At 37.2% G+C, this 23,327-nt stretch overlaps 1 protein-coding gene across 1 annotated transcript in view; it reads left to right on the top strand.

Moving 5' to 3' along the window:
* DPF3 (double PHD fingers 3) overlaps nucleotides 1-23,327 on the top strand; it is a 258,611-nt gene that overhangs the window by 100,756 nt on the left and 134,528 nt on the right. The window contains exon 2 of the mRNA XM_044230777.1: nucleotides 2,335-2,495. Within this exon, the coding sequence (XP_044086712.1) occupies nucleotides 2,335-2,495 (161 nt within the window). The remainder of the gene's footprint in view (nucleotides 1-2,334; nucleotides 2,496-23,327) is intronic.

The raw sequence follows: 23,327 nt of genomic DNA, 5'->3' as shown, positions 1-23,327 counted from the left end.
GCTTGGCTTATAGATTCTCCTTCAGCATAATTTCTGGGGTTAGAAGAGTTAAATCTATTTTGGCCATCTGCCAAAACATCGTGGGAAACCTGATGACTGTTTCTCACATTGGACACCTCTCTGTTATGTGTTCTTGTCAGTTCTCATCAATGTGGCGCGGCTGGTCGCTGTTTCGTGAAGGAGCTGGAGCACGCAGGACACCCCGGATGGGGCTGTGTGTCATCTTGGCTGGGCTGAAACTGTCTGGGAAAGTTCTGTCGCGCTGAGCTATGTCACGTTATCAGTGGAGGCATTGAAGCTGGTGGGACCCAGATGTGAATGCTTTGTAGGAAATGGTTCTTTATTTTTGATCAATCTCATGATCCTTGTTACGATCTTTGATTACATCAGCTCATGTTCTGTTTTATAGCATTTTAATGGGCTTCCATCCCCCCAGTTCATTTCCAGCTGTGTGGCTATTATAATTTGATTACGGTTTGGTTTTGCAACTGCTAGGACACTTGCTGAGCACGTTATGCCTTCCTCGTGAGGCTGAAGATGTTCAGAGAGGGAAAAGGAGCAAGGGGCACTTTTTTTCTTTTTTTAAAGAGGTATGTCAATAAGTAATTTCCAAAAGATGCCTCAGTAGCTTTCATGGTTGTATCCTCCCAGAATAAGAAATTTGTTTAAACTCTTAGGTAGACTCTGACCTGATTTTTTTTTTTTAAGAGTATAGAAAAATTCCTCTCAAATTTTGCTTTCTTTAATTCTCTAAATATTTTGTTTAAGAAATACATTTTTTATAAAGATTTTATTTATTTATTTGACAGAGAGAGATCACCAGTAGGCAGAGAGGTGGGCAGAGAGAGGGAGGGAAGCAAGCTCCCCGCTGAGCAGAGAGCCCGATGCAGGGCTCGATCCCAGGACCCTAAGATCATGACCCGAACCAAAGGCAGAGGCTTAACCCATTGAACCACCCAGGTGCCCCTAGAAATACATTATTATTTTTTTTTTTTTAAAGATTTTATTTATTTATTTGACAGAGAGAAATCACAAGTAGATGGAGAGGCAGGCAGAGAGAGAGGGAAGCAGGCTCCCCGCTGAGCAGAGAGCCCGATGCGGGACTCTATCCCAGGACCCTGAGATCATGACCTGAGCCGAAGGCAGCGGCTTAACCCACTGAGCCACCCAGGCGCCCCGAAATACATTATTTTTAACTTAGAGACTTTCTCACCCTGATTTTGGCTTCTTCAAATCTACACAGAACCAAAACAAAAGGACATTCATAATATCACTTCAAAATGAGCTACTTGATTCTCCTCTCTGGCCCAGCAATCCCTGTGGCTCCTCCCCTTCCTGCCTCCCCCTTCCCTCCCAGCTCCCCACAAAGAAGTGCAAGTCTACTGGCAGAGGTTATGGTATTACATTTGTATTTCTTTGAGACATTTATTAACCTCCAGCATGTGCCTGTCTTTTATTTGTTAGGTATTTGATCTCCCTGATTTTTTTTCTTTACATTCAATCGGTTTTATCAATGTTATATTTTTGGTCTTTGAAAAGGAGCCTATCTTAAAATTAGTAGCATCACCACATGTCCAAGGATACCCAAGATTCGAGAACATAAAATTTACTGTGCTTAATCTCATCACCACTCCAACAAACCAGAAAGGTCTTTCTCTTCGTGTTGTAGACCCCAGGGATTAAATTATCTTGAATTCAAAATTCAACTATTATTACAAATGCTCCCTTTGTTTTCAATTAGAAAGTTGTTTTTTTTTTTTTAAGTGTGTGGTTTAGTCACCTCCTTTCACCATAACAGCTCTGCTTTTATGGGATGTTTCCTCAGTCTTTCTTGTCTGTGTTTATATGGTTGTTTCTCTTCTATTGTATTGGAAAGCCATGCGTCTATGCTGGTGTTTTGGGTTCATTTTAGAGTGCCTTTGCTGGCAATTACTGAGAACAAAGTGTGGCTAAGGGAGGATGTGAATGAGGGGACTCTAGAAGCCTGAGCTCCCGGTAAACCCAGGTAGAAGATTGTTCCAGAACCTTCTATTCTGGAGCAGCACTTCAGTACTTCCTGGAACAGGAAGTTGTCCGGGTGGTTTATCTAGGGGCCCTAGGCTCTTTGTTAAAGGGGATTCGAAATTCCCTGGTGGATCTGGTATGGGAAATAGAACCTGGTTGAGACCTGACACCAGCCTGGATTCTAACCCTTGCAAGGCTCTCGGTCTGAGTCGCCTGGGTCTTCATAACTCTGTAATGTCCCCAGGGAGGTAGGTGGGTAACATCGGTTTCCCTCTGGGTGTGTTTCCATTTTTGCCGGCCTCAGTCCTCCTCTTTCCCTCTCCTGGGCAGGCTCGGGGACCAGTTCTACAAGGAAGCCATCGAGCACTGCCGCAGCTACAACTCGCGGCTCTGCGCAGAGCGCAGCGTGCGCCTCCCCTTCCTGGACTCGCAGACCGGGGTGGCCCAGAACAACTGCTACATCTGGATGGAGAAGAGGCACCGCGGCCCAGGTGAGCCACGCCAGCCTGGCACGGGAGCATGTTCTGGCTTCCCCCGGGAATCGCCACGGTGTGGCTGGGGATGGGCAGGTTGTTCCGCGGGCCTGGGGTACTCTCTAGAAATTCAAGCACTTTTCCAGCTCTTGGCATGAGGTTCAGGGATGGTGTGGGGCAGCGAAGCCACTTGGTGGAGGAGGCAGCGGTAGAGTGAAAGAACTCAGGACTTAGACCCCCAAAGGGAAGACAGGGGATGCGACACCGTCTTTGTCTTTTGCCTTTGCTTCGCTGAATGGTTATAAACCGGAAATCCGCGGTCAGATCTGGGTTTGACAATTGGCTCCTTCATCCAACCTCTCTCCTTCAGGCTCCTCACCTGGAAAATGGGAATAATAATAATAGTATTTACTTCAGGACTTTATCAGGATTTTTTTTTTTCTTTATCAGGATTAAATGGAGATATTCCTAAAAGACATAAGAGTTTGTGCACAGTATGTGCTCCAAAAATGCTGGCTGGAATTGTAGATATTACTATTATTGTTATTATGACACTAGTCTTCTAGGTGCCAGAGAACAGAATAAAGACCAGTGGGTGGAGATTAGGGAGGCAGCCAAAGGGATGCAGTTTTCTGGCTGTTTATGGGTGTACTTAAAAAATTTTTTTTTATTATGAAAAATTCCAAACCCATTCAAAACTGGAGAGAATAGTAAAATGAGTGTCCATGTACTAATCTCCTGGTGTCAACAATGATCCATTCATGGCCAGTCTTCTTATACCCACCTTCCACGTCCCTCGACCCTTGGTTATTTTGAGGTAATCCAAAGCAACAAATTATTTCATCTGTAAGTTTTTCAGTATGCATCCACAATAACTACCAAAGCTCCAAGTTAATAATAAGACATTAATTGAATCAAATATTTGTTCAACATTTATTTCCCCCTGTAGCTGAAATCAGAATCCAAGTAGGATCCCTACATTGTTAATTGGCTGATGTATTTCTGAAGCCATTTTAAGTCTGTAGGTCTTGGTGTGTGTGTGTGTGTGTGTGTGTGTGTGTGTGTGTATCTGTCTCTCTCCCCCTTGCCTGTTATTTGTAGAAGAAACTGGGTTGTTTGCACTGTAGGGTTTCCCAGAGTCTGGGTTTTCTGATTGCATCCCCATGGTGTTATTCCTGTGAACTGGTATTTAGGACTAGAGACCCAAGCAAATTCAAGTGCAATTTTTTGGGGGGGCAGGAACAACTCCTAAGTGGTGGTGTATACTTGCATCATGAGGCTCATGTTGCCTGGTTATTTCTCTGTTACTGATGTCAGCAGCCTTCCTTGATAGTTGCCTAGATCCTTTATTCAATTAAGGGCTGCAAAAAGGTAACATTCAATTCAAGGGCTGTCACTACTTTTTCATTTATTAGCTCTGTAACCTATAAAGAGAAGCATCTCCTCATTAAAATTTTGGTTATTGTGAGGTATAGTTCTCCTATGAAAGGTGGGATAAAGAATTTTGCCCCTTTATTTACCAGTTTATTTTATTTTAGTGTTCATCCTGATAAGTGTACTCTTTAACCCCTATCCCCTATTTCACACCCCACACTACCTCCCCTCTGTTAACCATCAGTTTGTTCTCTGTAGTTAAGAGTCTGTTTCTTGGTTTGTCTCTCTCTCTCTCTCTTTTTTTCTTTGCTTGTTTGTTTCGATTATTAAATTCCACATTTTAATGAGGTCATTATTTGTCTTTCTTTTACTGCCTTATTTTAACTTAGTATTGTACTCTCTAGCTCCATCCATGTTGTTACAAATGCTAAGATATCATTCTTTTAATGGCTGAATAATATTCCATTGTGTATATATACTACTTCCTCTGTATCCATTCATCTATCCATGATGAATGGACATTTGGGCTGCTTCCATAATTTGACTTTGTAAATAATGTATTTACCAGTTTTCAAAATAATGAGTTGGTTCCCAGTATTCACCAAAGGTGATCAATAAAGTTATTATTTTGTTGAGTACCTGCATGGATTTACAGATTAAAACACACCGGATACATTTTAATCCATTGTAGCTATTACTCATATTGATGCTTCTATTGTCCCATCTTTGGCCACTGGGGTTTGGGCCAGTGTTGGTGTTTTGAAAGAATACTAGTCATTTCAGATAACTACCTTGCTATCCTAATATTAAGATGGAGGTTTTAGGGTCATCTCATACACTTCGTGCCCAGACCTGGGACCTGCTATTTCTCTAAAAAATCCTCTGGCCTTTTTGTAGGAAATGTTATTTAAAGACCATAATCTGGTGGTGCTTATTATTGTTCCTGGGTTGGCTGCTATTTCTAGGACTTTTTAGGGAGCAGATCTAAGAAATATGATTTCTTTTCTGAAAAGAGAAAATACACCTATATTTCCCATTCATTTCAGTTTTACACAGTTTTTTTTTTTTAAAGATTATTTATTTATTTATTTGACAGACAGAGATCACAAGTAGGCAGAGAGGCAGGCAGAGAGAGAAGAGGAAGCAGGCTCCCTGCTGAGCAGAGAGCCCAATGCAGAGCTCGATCACAGGACCCCGGGATCATGACCCGAGCCAAAGGCAGAGGCTTTAACCCACTGAGCCACCCAGGCGCCCCCAGTTTTACACAGTTTTAACTTAAGTCTCTTAATTGTCTGTCTCCTTTCTCCCACACTGAAAAAATCCTGGCTCTTAATGATGCTAACATAATTACTTATTTGTTTTATCCCACAACATACACACCAGAGTATCAGAAGAAAATGAGACTTCCAACGATAAAATTACTGAAAATGGTTTCTTCTCCTCCTCCTCCTTTTTGTAATTCCTTTTGTCCTTAACATATTGCCCATTAAGGATGTAGAGTCCAATTAGTGTGTTTTAAGGTCACTTGAAAGAGTTCCTCTGAGTGGTTGTGCCACTAACTGAATGCACAGTTAGATTTGCTTCATTTTGCTTTTACTCATTAGGTATTCCTTTTTAAAAAATTTCTTTTTAAAATTAGTTTTTATTTTGAATAATTGTAGATCCACAGGATGTTGCAAACATAGTACATATGTTCTGTGTACTATGGATACATGGCAGATGGATCCTCCATATCCTCCACCCAGTTTCCCTCAATGGATACATCTTATGTAATCATAATACAATCTGGAAACCAGAAAATTTGATATTGGTAAATGTGTGTGCATTGTTCAATGCCATTTCGTTACACGTAGAGATTTGTGGAACCACCTTTATAATCAAGATACAAAACTATTCCATCACCAGAAAGATCTCCCTCATACTACCCCTTTATAATCATACTCACCTGCCCCTCATCATTTCAATAATTTTACAGTGTCTTTTTTTTTTTTTAAAGATTATTTATTTATTTATTTATTTGACAGAGAGAGAGATCACAAGTAGGCAGAGAGGCAGGCAGAGAGACAGAGAGGAGGAAGCAGGCTCCCTGCTGAGCAGAGAGCCCAATGCGGGACTCGATTCCAGGACCCTGAGATCATGACCTGAGGCGAAGGCAGCGGCTTAATCACTGAGCCACCCAGGCGCCCTAATTTTACAGTGTCTTAAACATTTCCTCTACACACACTGAAAATCTTGGCGGACAGAATTTTTGCTTTGATTATCAAACCGTTAACTTAGAATATTTAAGAAAATGTCTATTGTATTTACTCACATTTTTACTCTTTAATCATTCATTCTTCCTTCCCGGTGTTCCAAGGTGTCTTCTCTCATAATTCCTTTCTGATTAAGTACTTTTCTTTTAAAGTAGATCTATTGGTAACAAGTTATCTTAAATTTTCTCTCTTCTGAGAATGTCTTGATTTTTTCCCTTTGTTCCAGAAGGATATTTTTGCTGGATATAAAATTCTGGGTTACTAATCCTTTTATTTTTAGCATTTGAAAAATGTTTTGCATTTCCTTTTGACATACGATGAGGTTTGTGTTGAGATATTTGCTGTTATTCAAATTCTTTTCCTTTTTAAGTGGGTTGTCATTTCTCTATCACTGCTTTCAAGACTTTGTCTTTAGTTCTCAAAAATTTAATTTTGATGTGTTTTGGTGTGGATTTGTTTGAGTTTATCCTTTTGGGGATTTGGGGAAATCTGTAGGTTTATATCTTTTGCCAAATTTAGCAACATTTCAGCTATTATTTTTTTGAATATATATTTAACCCCACTCTCTTTCCCTTATTCTTCTGGGACTCTACTAGCAAATTTTTTAAAATTAATATATAATGTATTATTTCCTTCAGGGGTACAGGTCTGTGAATCATCAGTCTTAACACAATTCACAGCACCCAACATACATAGCACATACCCTCCCCAATGTCCATACGCCAGCCACCCTCTCCCTCTCCTCCCACCCTTCAGCAACCCTCAGTTTGTTTCCAGAGATTAAGAGTCTCTTATGGTTTGTCTCCCTCCCAATCCCATATTGTTTCATTCCCCCCCACCCCCCATGACCCCCTGCTCTGCCTCTCAAATTCCTCTTAACAGAGATTATATGATAATTGTTTTCTCTGACTTATTTTGCTTAGCATAATACCCTCTAGTCCCATCCATGTCGTTGCAAATGGCAAGATTTTGTTTCTTTTGATGGCTGCATAATATTCCATTGTATATATATACCACATCTTCTTTATCCATTCATCTATTGATGGACATCTAGGTTCTTTCCATAGTTTGGCTATTGTGGACATTGCTACTATAAACATTGGGGTGCATGTGCCCCTTTGGATAACTACATTTGTATCTTTACAGTTATACCCAGTAGTGCGATCACTGGGTCATAGAGTAGCTCTATTGTCAACTCTTGGAGGAACCTCCATACTGTTTTCCATAGTGGCTTTACCAGCTTGCATTCCCACCAATAGTGTAGGAGGGGTTCCTCCTTCTCTGCATCCTCACCAACATCTGTCATTTCCTGACTTGTTAATTTTAGCCATTCTGACTGCTGTGAGGTGGTATCTCACTGTGCTGTTGATTTGTATTTCCCGATGCTGAGTGATGTTGAACAGGTTTTCATGTGTCTGTTGGCTATTTGGATGTCTTATTTGCAGAAATGCCTGTTCATGTCTTCTACCCATTTCTTAATTGGATTATTTGTTCTTTGGGTATTGAGTTTGAGAAGTTCTTTATAGATTTTGGATACTAGCCCTATATCTTATATGTCGTTTACAAATATATTCTCCCATTCTGCCAGTTGCTTTTGGTTTTGTTGACTGTTTCCTTTGCTGTGCAAAAAGTTTTGATCTTGATGAAGTCCTAATAGTTCATTTTTGCCCTTATTCCCTTGCCTTTGGTGATGTTTCTAGGAAGAAGTTGCTGCGGCTGAGGTCAAAGAGGTTGCTGTTTGTTCTCCTCAAGGTTTTTGATAAATTCCTGTCTCACAATGAGGTCTTTCATCCATTTTGAGTCTATTTTTGTGTGTGGTGTAAAGAAATGGTCCAGTTTCATTCTTCTGCATGTGGCTGTCCAATTTTCCCAACACTACTTGCTGAAGAGACTTTTTTCCATTGGACATTATTTCCTGCTTTGTCGAAGATTAGTTGAACATACAGTTGAGGGTCCATTTCTGGGCTCTCTATTCTATTCCATTGATCTATGTGTCTGTTTTTGTGTCAGTACCATACTGTCTTAATGATGACAGTTTTGTAATAGAGCTTGAAGTCTGGAATTGTGATGCTACCAACTTTGTCTTTCTTTTTCAACATTCCTCTGGCTATTTGGGGTCTTTTCTGGTTCCATATAAATTTTAGGATTATTTGTTCCATTTCTTTGAAAACAACAACAACAGATACTCTTTTGATAGGGGTTGCATTAAATGTGTAGATTGCTTTAGGTAGCATAGACATTTTCACAATATTTGTTCTTCCAATCCATGAGCATCAAACGTTTTCCATTTCTTTGTGTCTTTCTCAGTTTCTTTCATGAGTACTTTATAGTTTTCTGAGTACAGATTCTTTGTCTCCTTTGTTAGGTTTATTCCTAGGTATCTTATGGTTTTGGGTGTAGTTGTAAATGGGATCGACTCCTTCATTTCTCTTTCTTTTGTCTTGCTGTTGGTGTATAGAAATGCAACTGATTTCTGTGCATTGATTTTATATCCTGACACTTTACTGAATTCCTGTATGAGTTCTAGCAGTTTAGGATTGGAGTCTTTTGGGTTTTCCACATAGAGTATCATATCATGATATGATATGATAGCGTGAAAGTTTGATTTCTTCTTTGCCGATTCGGATGCCTTTTATTTGTGTTTGTTGTCTGACTGCTGAGGATAGGAATCTAATACTATGTTGAATAACAGTGGTGATAGTGGACAGCCCTGCCGTGGTCCTGACCTTAGTGGAAAAGCTTTCAGTTTTTCCCATGGAGAATGATGTACGCTGTGGGTTTTTCATAGATGGCTTTGATGATATTGACATATGTACCCTCTATCCCTACACTGTGAAGAGTTTTGATCAAGAAAAATGCTGTACTTTGTCAAATGCTTTTTCAGCATCTATTGAGAGTATAATATGGTTTTTGTTCTTTCTTTTATTAATGTGTTGTATAACATTGATTGATTTGTGGATATTGAACCAACTGTGCAGTCCAGGAATAAATCCTACTTTGTTATGGTGAATAATCCTTTTAATGTACTGTTGGATCCTATTGGCTAGTATTTTGGTAAGAATTTTTGCATCTGTGTTCATCAAGGATGTTGGTCTGTAATTATCCTTTTTGTTGGGGTCTTTGTCTGATTTTGGGATCAAGGTCATGCTGGCCTCATAAAATGAGTTTGGAAGTTTCCCTTCCATTTCTATTTTTTGGAACAGTTTCAGGATAATAAGTATTAATTCTTCTTTAAATGTTTGTTATTTAAAGCCATCTGACCCTAGGCTCTTGTTGGGAGATTTTTTAAATTTTTATTTTAAAGAATTTATTTATTTATTTGACAGACAGAGATCACAAGTAGGCAGAGAGGCAGGCAGAGAGAGAGGAGGAAGCTGGCTCCCTGCCGGGTAGAGAGCCTGATGCAGGGCTCAATCCCCAAATCCTGAGATCATGACCTGAGCTGAAGGCAGAGGCTTTAACCTACTGAGCCACCCAGGTGCTGCTTGTTGGGAGATTTTTAATGACTGCTTCAATCTCCTTACTGGTTATGGGTTTGTTCAGGTTTTCTGTTTCTTCCTGGTTCAGTTTTGGTAGTTTATGTTTCTAGGAATGCATCCATTTTTTCCAGATTGTCAAATTTGCTAGTATATAGTTGCTCATAATATGTTCTTAAAATTGTTTGTATTTTTTGGTATTGGTTGCAAGCTCTCCTCTTTCCTTCATGATTTTATTAATTTGGGTCCTTTCTCTTTTCTTTTTGATAAGTCTGGCCAGGGGTTTATCAATCTTATTAATTCTTTCAAAGAACCAGCTCCTAGTTTCGTTGATTTGTTCTACTGTTCTTTTGGTTTCTATTTCATTGATTTCTGCTCTGATCTTGATTATTTCTCTTCTCCTGCTGGGTTTAGGCTTTCTTTGCTGTTCTTTCTCCAGCTCCTTTAGGTGTATGGTTAGGTTGTGTACTTGAGACTTTTCTTGTTTCTTGAGAAAGGCTTGTATTGCTATACACTTTCCTCTCAGGACTGCTTTTTCTGTGTTCCAAAGATTTTTGAACAGTTGTGTTTTCATTTTCATTTGTTTCCATGAATTTTTAAAAAGTCTTCTTTAATTTCCTTGTTGATCCATTCATTCTTTAGTAGGATGCTTTTTAGCTTCTATGTATTTGAGTTCTTTCCAACTTTCCTCTTGTGGCTGAGTTCTTGTTTGAAAGCACTGTGGTCTGAAAATATGTAAAGGATGATCCTAATCTTTTGGTGCCAGTTGAGACCTGATTTGTGACCCAGGATGTGATCTATTCTGGAGAATGTTCCATGTGCACTAGAGAAGAATATGTATTTTCTGTTGCTTTGGGTTGGAATGTTCTGAATATATCTCTGATGTTCTTCTGGTCCAGTATGTCATTTAAAGCCTTTATTTTCTTGTTGATCTTTTGCTTAGATGATCTATTTCAGTGATGGGGGTGTTAAAGTCCCCTACTATTACTGTATTATTGTTGATGTGTTTCTTTGATTTGTTATTAATTGGTTTGTATAATTGGCTGCTCCCATGTTAGGGCATAGATACTTAAAATTGTTAGATCTTCTTGTTGGACAGACCCTTTAAGTATGATATAGTGTCCTTCTTCATCTCTTATTATAGTCTTTGGTTTCAAATCTAATTTATATGATATGAGGATTGCCATGCCAGCTTTCTTTTGATGTCCATTAGCATGGCACATTGTTTTCCACCCCCTCACTTTAAATCTGGAGGTGACTTTGGGTCTAAAATGAGTTTCTTGCAGACGGCATATTGATGGGACTTCTTCTTCTTTTTTTTTTAATCCATTCTGATAACCTGTGTCTTTTGATTGGGGCATTTAGCCCATTTACATTCAGGGTAATTATTGAAAGATATGAATTTCAGGGGCACCTGGGTGACTCAGTGGGTTAAAGCCTCTGCTTTTGGCTCAGGTCATGATCCCAGGGTCCTGGGATTGAGCCCCACATTGGGCTCTCTGCTCGGCAGGGAGCCTGCTTTCTCCTCTCTCTCTGCCTGCTTCTCTGCCTACTTGTGATCTCCATCTGTCAAATAAACAAATAAAATCTTTAAAAAAAAAAAGGAAAGATATAAATTTCATGCCACTGTATTGCCTATAAAGTGACTGTTACTGTATAATGTCTCTATTCATTTCTGGTCTGTTACTTTTAAGCTCTCTCTTTGGTTAGAGGACTCCTTTCAATATTTCCTGTAGGGCTGGTTTGGTGTTTGCAAATTCTTTTAGTTTTTGTTTGTCCTAGAAGCTTTTTATTGCTCCTTCTGTTTTCAATGACAGGCTAGCTGGACATAGTATTTTTGGCTGCCTATTTTTCTTGTTTAGTGTGCTGAATATATCATGCTCAGTCCTTTCTGGCCTGCCAGGTCTCTGTGAATAGGTCTGCTGCCAATCTAATATTTCTACCATTGTATGTTATAGACCTCTTGTCCCGAGCTGCTTTCAGGATTTTCTCTTTGTCACTGAGACTTGTAAGATAACAAGGTGTGGACTTATTTTTATTGATTTTGAGGGGGTTTCTCTGTGCCTCCTGGATTTTGATTCTTGTTCCCTTTGCCAAATTAGGGAAATTCTCTGCTATAATTGGCTCCAGTATACCTCTTGTCCCCCTCTCTCTCTCTTCTTCTTCTGGAATCCCAGTTATTCTAAAATTATTTTGTCTCTTGGTATCACTTATCTCTTGAATTCTCTCCTCGTCGTCAGTAGTTGTTTGTCTCTCTTTTTCTCAGCTTCTTTATTCTCCCCTCATTTGGTCTTCTATATCACTAATTTTCTCTTCCGCCTCATTTATCCTAACAGTAAGAGCCTCCATTTTTGATGGCACTTCATTAATAGCTTTTTTGATTACAACTTGGTTAGATTTTAGTTCTTTTATTTATCCAGAAAGGGATTATCTAGTATCTTCCATGCTTTTTTTGGAGCCCAAGTAGCACCTTGATAATTGTCATTCTGAACTCTAGTTCTGACATATTACCAATGTCTATATTGATTATGTCCCCAGTCATTGATACTGCTTCCTGTTTTTTTTTTTTGTGTGTGTGTGTGTTAAGTTTTTCTGCCTTGTCATTTTATCCAGGTAAGAATAGATGAATGAGAGAACAAAATACTAAAGGGATAGCAACAACCCCAGAAAGATATACCCTAACCAAATCTGAAGACACCCAAAGATGGAGGGAGAAGAAAGGAGAAAAAAGAAGAAGAAAGGAGAAAAAAATTTATATATAATATGCATATATATATATATATATATATGTTAGACTGATGAGTAGAACAGAGCCACAAACTAGATTTTGGGTTTATTTTGGTCTGTTAGAAGAAACTACCTCCCTCCCCAGATTTTAAAGAAAAAAAAAAAATAGATATGTAGATATATATCTATATATCTGTATCTATCTATCTATCTATATATAAAGGGTAAACACAATGAATGGATGGAATGTGGCTGTGAAGATGAAAATTAAATTCTAAAAAAGATTCTAAAAAAATTCTAAAAAAGGAATTGATAAGAAATCGGTTGAAAAAAGAAAAAAGAGGAAAGAATGTGTTTAGCCTGGAGACCAGAACAAAGCCATGCGCTAGATTTAGGGTGTATTTTGATCTATTAGAAGAAACTGTATCCCAAAATTTTAAGAGAGAAAACCCTATATGTGTACAACAAATAAATTTAAATACAATAAAGTGATAGAATATGACTATAACAATGAAAATTTAAAAAGATTTTTAAAAAAGTTATTGATAAGATAAAGTAGTTAAAAAAATTAAAATAGAAAGGAGGAAAAATTTTAAAAAGTAGAATAAAAAAATAAAATTAAAAAAATTTAACTTTGAAAGACTAAAGAATCATAGGAAAAAAGCCATGAATTCTATGTTTTGCTTTCCCCTAGCTCTAGAGTTCTGCAGTTCTCATTGATTGATGAACTTGGTCTTGGCTGGATGTTCTTGCTAATCTTCTGGGGGAGGGGCCTGTTGCCATTATTCTCAAATGTCTTTGCCCGAGGAGGAATTGCACCACCCTTGCCAGGGGCCAGGCTAACTAATCTGCTCTGGTTCATTCTTGGGAGCTTATGTTCCCTGATGCTTTCCGTACAGCTTTAGCAGACGGGAATGAGGATTGGCCTCCCAATCTCCGACTGTAGAAGCCAAGAGCTTGGGGCCCCACTCCTCAGTGTGCCCTCAGAGAAAAGCAGTCAATCCCTCCCATACCCTTGGTTTCCAGCTGCTCTCCATGCTCACCCGGCCTGTGACTGTTTCTATCTGGGGCGCTCAGCCCTGTTTGGAATCTCCAAACCTAGCAGATTCCTGCTGCCATTATCGTGCCACTCCTTCTGGAGGGGGAAGAAAGGGGTCTCCCTGGATCTGCCCCTTGTGGGGTCCCTGCTTGAAAAGCAGTGGCCTGATTGCATCTTAGGTTATAGTTTAAGGTAACTCCAAGCTGAGAGCCCTTCCTCCACTCTGTCTCTGCTGCTGGCTTCCCGCTCCAATACCTAGGAGCTCTGCCATACTCAGACATCCCTGGTCTTTCTGTCTTTCTGTCTTTCTGTGACCCCGCAGGTCCTGAGACCACACTGTCCCTTCAAGGGTTCCTATCCCCCCACCACCCACGGCTTAGCCTTTGGAGTGATGTCTTTCAGTGGAGCAGGCTTCTAAAAGTTCTGATTTTGTGCTCCGCTGCTCTACTGCTTGCCAGGAGCTAACCCTTCCCCCCTGTCTCACCTCAGATTCACTTCTCTGCATGTCTTATCTTCCAGAAAGTGGTCGATTTTCTGTTCCTAGAATTGCTGCTCTTCTTCTCTTGACCTCCTGTTGAGTTTGTAGGTGTTCAGAATGGTTTCATAACTATTTAGCTGACCTCCTGGGACCTGACGATACTTAGGTCTCCTGTTTCTCTGCCATTTTGCTCCTCCCCACTTCTCCTAAGAAAATTTTTAAATTTTTTGTTATATCCCACAAACCCCCCAGGCTCTGTTTGTTTGTTTTTGTTTTTAGTCTGTTTTCTATGTTGCTCAGGGTTATTTTTATTTTTCTTTCTTCAAGTTCACTGCTTCTTTCTTCTATTCTCTACATTTGTTATTGTTGTTGTTGTTGTTTTTTTTAATCAGCGGATAGAATTTTTTTTTTTAAAGATTTTATTTATTTATTTGACAGAGAGAGATCACAAGTAGGCAGAGAGTCAGGCAGAGAGAGAGAGAGAGGAGGAAGCAGGCTCCCTGCTGAGCAGAGAGCCCGATGCGGGACTGGATCCCAGGATCCTGAGATCATGACCCGAGCTGAAGGCAGCGGCTTAACCCACTGAGCCACCCAGGCGCCCCTGTTATTGTTGTTTTATTGTGTTTTTCAGTTTCCATTTGGTTCTTCTTTATAACTTCATTTTTTTGCTGAGACTTAAAATGTTTTCATTTGTTTCAGATGTTCATGATTATTGTTGAAACATGTTTATGATGCCTCCTTCAAAATCTTAATTCAGATAATTAGGATTTGGGATTGGTATTTCTTTTTTTTTTTTTTTTAAGATTTTATTTATTTATTTGACAGACAGAGATCACAAGTAGGCAGAGAGGCAGCCAGAGAGAGAGAGGAGGAAGCAGGCTCCCTGCTGAGCAGAGAGCCCCACTGAGCCACCCAGGTGCCCCAGGATTGGTATTTCTAATAATTTTATCAGAATATTGTCAGACAATTCTAGTATTGGTATTGATATGTTATCTTTTATTCAAGTTGAAATTTTCCTGGCTCTTCACATACGTGATTTTGATTGAGTCCTAGACATTTTGGCCATGTTGTTATAAGACTATATGTTCTTAAATAAAGTGTGCAAATATTTTAACCATTTAAAAGTTGGATTTTTTAAAAAATTGAATTCATTTAAACAGTGTTTCAGTTTAAGGTGTAAAACATGTTAAATTTATACATTTATATATTATAATATGATTGCCATTGTAGTGATAATTATCAGATCTGTCACATTGCAAAATAATCTTTCTTTAAGTGGTTGGAATAATTGAGTTCTAATCTCTTAGCAAATTTGATGATTATAATATTGTTGTCTGTTTTCTCTATACTCTATATTAGATCTCTAGAGGGGAATTGTTTGTTTTCTTATTATCAAATTTTGATAGTCCTTTATATATTTTAGATTCAAGACCTTTATCTGATATATGTTTGCAAATATTTTCTCCCTGTCTATGGCTTATATTTTCATTATCTTAACAGCATCTTTCAGAGAGCAGATACTTTAAATTTTGATTAAGTTCAAATTTATCAATTTGTTATTTTATGAATTGAGATTTTGTTGTTCTATGTAAAAAATTGATACTTAATCCAAGGCCAAGCAATATTTGTTTGTTTTCCCTAGAAGTTTTATGATTGTGGGTTTTATACTTAGGTCTATGATCCATTTTGAATTAATTTAAAAATATAATTTGTGGTACAGATTAAAGTTTATCTTTTTGCAGATAGCTATCTAATTGTTCGATCATAATTCTTTGAAAAGACGAGCCTTTCTCAACTGAATTGCCTTTGTAGCTTTGTCAAAAATCAAATGTTCATATGTATGTGGGTCTATTTCTAGACATATAGTTTCATTTCATTGATCTATTTTTCTATCCTCACACTAATATCCTACTGATTTTGTCATGCTTTTTGAAATCAGGTAATGTTAGCCCTCTAAATTTGTTTTTCTTTTACTAAGTTATTTTGACTATTCTAGTCCTTTGCATTGCTGCATGAATTTTCATCAGTTTGTCCATTTTTACAAAAACTCTGCTGGGATTTTGATTGGGATTATGTGGAATCCTTAGATTAGTTTTGGGGAAAATGAACAATTCTCAATCCTGAGTCTTCTAATCCCTGAATATAATATGTCTCTCCATTTGTGGTCTTCTTTAATTTTTCCCATTGATGATTTCTAGTTTTTCATGTATAGATATTCCACATTTTTGTCAGTTTTATTTCTAAGTACTTAATATTTTTGACACTATTGTAAATGGATTTAAAAAAATTTCAATTTCTGATTATTCCTTGTTAGTTTACAGAAATATAGTAAATTTGGTATGTTCATTCTGTATCCTACAGCCTTCCTGTACTCATTTATTTTTCACATCTTTCTATGGATTTTCTACATAATTGATTGTTAGTGAAAAAGAAAACTTTTCAATATGGATGACTCTTGTTTATTTTACTTGTCTGTTGCACTGACTAGAATGTCTAGTATAATATTAAGAAAAAGTATTTAGAGAGGACATCCTTATGTTTTTCCTGATCTTAAGGGAAAAGTCCATTATTAAATACAATGCTAGCTATGGGGCATTTTATGGTAGCCTTTTATTAGACTGAGGATGTACTTGTTTCTAGTTTGAGAATTTTAAATCAAGAACTGATGTTGGATTTTATGAACTGATTTTTCTGAGTCTGTTGAGATGATCATGTGATTTTTCTTTTGTGGTTTGTTAACATGATGGGTTACATTGATTGATATTTGAATGTTTAACATTGTACTCCTAGGATAAACCCCACTTTGTCATGATGTATTATCTTTTTTATATATCATAGATTCATTTTGTTGAATTTTTATTAGAGGTTTGCATCTATGTTTATGAGAGGTATTTATCTATAGTTTACTTGTTGTAACACAACACTTGTTGTGTCTGGTTTGAGTGTCAAGATGATGTTGGCCTCATATAATGAGTTGGGAATTTTTGTGTTTTCAGTTTTCTGGAAGAGTTTATGTAGAGTTGATATTTTTTCCTTAAAGTGTTTTGTAGCATTTACCAGTGGATTCATCTGGGCCTGGCACTTTCTTTGTAGGAATGTCTTTAAAACTACAAATTTAATTTCTTTAACAGGTATTTAGGTTATTCATTTTATACTGACTGAGTTTTGGCAGTTTGTGACTTCAAGGAATTTGGCCATTTCATCCAAGTTGCCAAAATTAGTTGTAAAATGCTGTTCATACCTTTGGTGTATTATTCTTTTAATATCTATAGAACCTTGTGATATATTCTCTCTTATTCCTTATGTTGATAATTTGAATTTTCTTTTTGACCCAATCAGTCTAACTGGAGGTTTATCAATTTTATTGATCTTCTCAAAGAAATAGCTTTTGATGTAATAGATTTTTCCCATTTTTTTTCTGTGTTCTACTTTATGATTTCTGCTCTGATATTTATTTTTCTTTTATTCTACTTACTTTGGATTTAATTTACTCTTCGATTTCTTCCATTTTTTTCTTTAGATGGAAATTGTGGTTATTGATTTGAGACTGTTCTTCTTTTCTACTATAGGTTTTTTCCTGCGTAGTTTATCCCCAAATATAAATACTGCTTTAGTCTCATTTTACAAATGTCAGTATCGTATCTTCATTGTCATTTAATTAAAAATGTTTTCTAATTTGTCTTTCAAGTTCTTCTTTTACCTATGTATTATTTATAAGTGTGTTACTTAGTTTCCAGACATTTGAGGGATTTTCCAAATATATGCCTGTTACTTATTCCTCATTCCTATATGGTCAGAGAATACTTTGTATGACTTGAATCGTTTAAAATTTATTCCGACTTGTTTTATGGTTCAGAATATGGCCTATCTTGGATAAATTTTCTCTTTGGTCTGGAAAAAAATGTGTATTTTCTTGTTGGTGGTTGGAATGTTCTATAAATATCAATTAAATCAAGTTGGTTGATAGTATGGCTCAACTCTACATCTCTATTGATTTTTCTGTTGATTTGTTCTATGAATTATCAAGAGAGAGTATTGAAATTTCTATATATATTTGTGACTTGGTCTATTTATCCTTACAATTTTATTAGTTCTTGGTTCATATGTTTTGAAGCTCTGTTATTAAGGGAATACACATTTAGGGTTGTTACATCCTCTTGATAAATTTGTCCATTATCATTATGTAAAAACCTTCTTTATCTCTACTAATATTCTTTATTATTCAGTCTGCTTCCTGTGATACTAATATAGCCATTCCAGCTTTCTTTTGATTAACGTTAGCATGGCATATCATTTTCCATTCATTTACTGTTAATATATTTGGCTCTTTATGTTAAAAGTAGATTTTATTTTATTTTATTTTTATTTTTTATTTTTTTAGTAGGCATATATAGTTGTGTCTTGCTTTTTAAATGCAATCTGACAGGGGCACCTTGGTGGCCTAGCCAGTTAAGTGCCTGACTCTTGATTTTGGCTCAGGTCATGATCTCAGGGTTATGGGGTTGAGCCCCATTTTGGGCTCTATGCTGGGCATGGAGCCTGCTGAAGATTCTCTTCCTCTCCCTTTCCCCTCCTCCCCCACTCATGTGCACACCCACATGCACTCTCTGTCTAGGAAAAAAAAATGCAAGCTGATAATCTGTGTTTTTAAAATAGGGATATTTAGATTCTTTACATTTAATGTGATTATGGCTATAGTTAGGTTTAGAGCCATCATTTTGCTATTTGTTTCCTATTTATCAGTCTACTTGTTCCTTTTCCTCTCATTTTTTCCTTTTTGGGAATTAATTAAGTTTTTGTGATTCCATTTTATTTCCTTTCTTGGTTTGATAACTCTTTGTTTTGTTATTATAGTGATTGCTTAATGTTTGTAATCTCCATCTTTAATTACAATTTGCCTTCAGGTGATACTTTACTATTTCATGAATAGCATAAAAGCTCTACATTACTATTTCAGTAAACAGAATAATGCTATCCATAAAGATATCCACACCTGGAACTCATGGAAATGTTACCTGACATGGCAAAAGAAACTTTGCTGATATAATTAAGTTAAGGACCTTATATGGCGAGATAATTATTATTAACCAGATGTTGTCAATATAATCATAAGGGTCTTTTACGGGAGAGACAGCAGGTCAGAGTCAGAGCAGGAAATGTGACAGCAGATGCAGAGGTTGAAGTGATGCCATTAAGGAAGAGGCCACAAGCCAAAGATGTGGGTGGCCTGTTGAGGCCAAGGAATGAAACCCTGCTGAAATCTTGGTTTTAGCTCAGTGATACTGATTTTAGACTTTTAACCTCCAGAATTGTGGGACAACAAATTCATGTGTTAAGGCTCTGAGTTTGTAGCACTTCATTATGGCAGAAACAGGAAATGAATACAAATGTACTTTTATTTCTTTAAAGATTTTATTCATTTATTTATGAGAGAGAGAGAGAGAGCATGAGAGGGGGAGGGTCAGAGGGAGAAGCCAGCTTCCTGCTGAGCAGGGAGCCTGATGTGGGACTCAATCCTGGGACTCCAGGATCATGACCTGATCTGAAGGCAGTCACTTAACCAACTGAGCCACTTAGGCACCCTACAAGTGTACTTTTATCTTTCCCTTACTGACCTTTGTGCAGTTGCTGCCATATATTTTAGTTTTACATATGGTATAAACCTTTTTACTACACTATCATTATCTCTGTTTAGTTAGTCATCTTTTAAAGAGTTTTAAAAAAATAAGAAAAGAAACCTTACATAATTACTCTTGTATTAAACCATTCCTGATGCTTTTTATTTCATTGTGTACATCTATATTTAGATCTGGTATCACTTTCCTTCTGCCTAAAGGACTTCTTTTAGTATTTCTTGTAGTGTGGGTCTGCTGATTAATTTTTTCAACTTCTGTGTATCTTGAAATATCTTTAGTTTGCTTTAGTTTTTTTGAGAGATATTTTTATGGAGTATAGAATTTAGGTTGACAAGTTTTTTCCCCCCCTTTCAATACTATGATGATGTTGAACCACTGTTTTCTTGCTTGCATGGTTTCTATTGTTTCTGATGAAAAATCACCCTTGTCTTTGAGCCTCTCCATATAATATGGCTCCTTTCTCTGGCTGCTTTTAATATTTTTTCTTTATCCCTTTTTTTTGGTTTGGTTGCCTTTTTTTTTTTTTTTTTTTTTGGCTGAGTGGCTGCAAAGACATTATCAAATTATTTATAATGTTAGCATTTAAGTATTCATATCTATACATTAAATAACTACATAGACTATCACTATTTTGAACAATTATGTTTATGATGTGCTTTGTTATTGTTTTCTTCTCTTTTTTTAAAGATTTTATTCATTTATTTGACAGACAGAGATCACAGGTAGGCAGAGAGACTGGGAGAGAGAGAGGAAGGGAAGCAGGCTCCCTGCTGAGCAGATCACCCAATGTGGGGCTTGATCCCAGGACCCTGGGATCACAACCCGAGCCAAAGGCAGAGGCCTCAACCCACTGAGCCACTTAGGTGCCCCTGTTTTCTTCATGTTTCTTGCACTTAATTTTATTGAATTTCTTGAATTCTTTATTGAATTTCTTGAATTTTATTGAATTTCATAAAATTTTGAAAATTTCTAGCCATTATTTCTACAAATGTTTTTTTCTTCCCTTTCTCCTCCTTGGGGACTCCAATTACACAAATATTAGGCTGTTTGAAGTTGTCCCACAGCTCACTATGCTGTTCTTCTAAAAAAATTCTTTTTTTCCCATGGTTTTCATTTTGGATGGTTTCTATTGCTGTGTTTTCAAGTGCACCAATTTTTTTTTTTCTTCTGCAGTGTCTAATCTGACATTAATCCCATTCAGTATTTTTATCTCACACATTGTGATTTTCATTTCTAGAAGCTAAATTTGAATCCTTTGCTCCAACTCTTTGAAAAGTGTTTGTGGAATTTTGATTGGAATAGCATTGAAAGTATAGATTGCTTTGGGAAATATAGACATTTTAATAATGTTTATTCTTTTGATCCATGACCATGGAATGGTCTTCCAACTTTTTGTGTCTTCTTCAATTTCTTTCATGAGTGTTCTGTAGTTCCTTGAGTACAGATCCTTTACCTCTTAAAAAAAAAAATGAGGCAACTATAAAAAATTTTGAATCTTTAAAAAAAATCAATTTTTTACCTAACTTTTGGACATATGGAATATAAATGATTTTTTAATGTTCTTGCTGCTAATTTTACTGTCACTATCAGTTCTTTGTTGGTTTTAGTCAATTCTTTCCACCCTTATTATAGGTCATATTTTTCTGTTTCTTTATATATGCCCTGTAATTTTGGGTTGGATGCCAGACATCATGAATTTTACCTTGTAGGTGCTGTCTATATCATTTATTTTTGTAAATATCCTGGAGCTTTGTTTTGGGACAATTTACTTGGAAACAGTTTGATCTGTAGGTGATACTAGAGCAGTGCTTAGTCTAGGGCTAAATATTCCCTTTCAGAGAGATAAGCCCCTTCTTTGACTATATCCAGTACCTTACAAATTATGAGGCCTAACAGCTGGTAAGAACAGAATGTTTCCTGTCCCTTTGCATACCAGGCACTCTTATTTCTATTCTTACTGGGTGGTGCTTTCTTCAAAATTGAGTAGTTTCCTCATAAGCATGCACTAACTAGTACTGAATTGAATACTCAAAGGGGACTCTCTGTGACCTCCAAAGTTCCTTCTCTATGCAACTCTCCTCTGTTTAGTATTCTGTTTCTTGAATTCTAGTCACCTTGGTTTCCCCAGACTCTCAGCTCTTTCTTTTCACTCAGTCACAGAGAGTCTCTTGGTTTCTACCTAAGTTCCTCTTCCATGTGCTGCAATCTGGAAGTTCACTTGAGGTAGTGAGGTGGGGCAATCATAGGGCTTGTCTTGTTGATTTCCAGTGTTTCAGGCATCACTGTCCTTCATTTCCTGATGTCCAGGGTCTTGAGAACTTTTCTTTTGTATTTTCGCTCTCTTTGGTTTCATGTAGGAGGGTAAATATGATCCTGATACTCCCAGCTAGCCAGAAGCAGATGTTTGCCTTTTAAATTTAACTGTATAAAATATTCACATGGTTCTAAAGTCATATCAATAAAGCATGGTGTAGTCAGAGAAAGTCTTGTTCTATTTCTGTCATTTTACTCTGTCCCTTTCCTGTTTCTATAGACAACTTCCTCTTCACCTTGTTACTATTAATTTGCTTTTGTTCTTTTTCTAAGTAACTTTTCCCTAAGCTTTTGGTTTGAAAAAACTATGAGAACACATGACATATATATTTATGTGTATATATATATGTATATCCCCATTTGTTAGACAAATGATAGTATGTTATACACGCTATTATCCACTTTGCTTTTCCCCCTCCATTGAAGTATATACTTCCCTTCCTCTATGTCTCAACAGCTTCATAATAGTCCATTATGTGTATATCCTATTGTTTATTCAACCAGTTCCCTATAGATAGGTTATTTATAGTCTCTTTCTAGTATTAAACATGATAAAATAGATACATATTTTTGTATTTTTGCATCTGAATCTGTGATATAGATTCCTGGAAATGGAATTGCAGGGTCTAAGGGCAAATTCATATGAAGTTTTGCTAGAAATGCTAAATTTTCCTCCATAGGATTGTACCACTTTGCATCCTTACCATTCTTACCATCTGATCTTTGGATCAGATTGGTAGGTATATTTCTAACAATATTTCAATAGCACAATAGACTGCTTCATAAATGGGTGAAATGAAATGAATGAAATGAATGAAAGGGTGAGGACTAGAATAATTGAAACAAAGGCCAAGGTGGAGACCCTTGTCAGAGATGTTCGAGAGGTGATTCTTATATCAGGTAAGAGTCAGACCCAATAACATTTAGGCTCCCTCCTCATGTTATAATGCTATTATTCTTAAAGTTTCTTTTTCTGATGAATTTAGAAGGTATGTAGTGGTTGTTTTTCTGATTCCCCATACATTTTCTGTGCCTCTCAGCAATGCTTTTATATTATCAGGATGCATTTCTCCACGAGTTACTTTAGTTGGTGATGTGGAAGGAAATGAAAAATAAATTCCATAAGTGGCTTGATGGAGGTGGGTGGGAGGGCTGGGGGATATTTTCCTGATAGTTTTGGTGTGAGGAGCTGCTTTCCCAAGGAAAGGACTCTGGGGTTCAAGCATGCTGTGTGTGGAGCAGTAATGGGTTGGCTTGGCGGGGAGTTAGGTTAGTGGAGAAGTTTTGAGCGTTGGCTGTGACCTCTGTTACCCTTTGAGTTGTATGGCCCTGTACCAGTTACTTAATCACAGTTAGCCTTACTGTCCTTGTCCTTTAAATGTCTCACAGGACATAGGAAGGATGGTTGAGATACAGGTGAGTATTAACAGTGAGTGTGAGGTACTAGCCTAGGACAGTGTATGAGTTCAGCAAATGTTAGCTATTGTTACTGTGTCAGTTTTTGAGTGTGATGGGACCAGTGAGGGGCTTAGGAAGCTCTGGGCCAGAAGGAGCA

The sequence above is a fragment of the Neovison vison genome, chromosome 13 (assembly GCF_020171115.1).
Source record: "Neovison vison isolate M4711 chromosome 13, ASM_NN_V1, whole genome shotgun sequence".
Classification (NCBI taxonomy): Eukaryota; Metazoa; Chordata; class Mammalia; order Carnivora; family Mustelidae; genus Neogale; species Neogale vison.
This window is presented reverse-complemented; position numbering and strand designations above follow the sequence as displayed.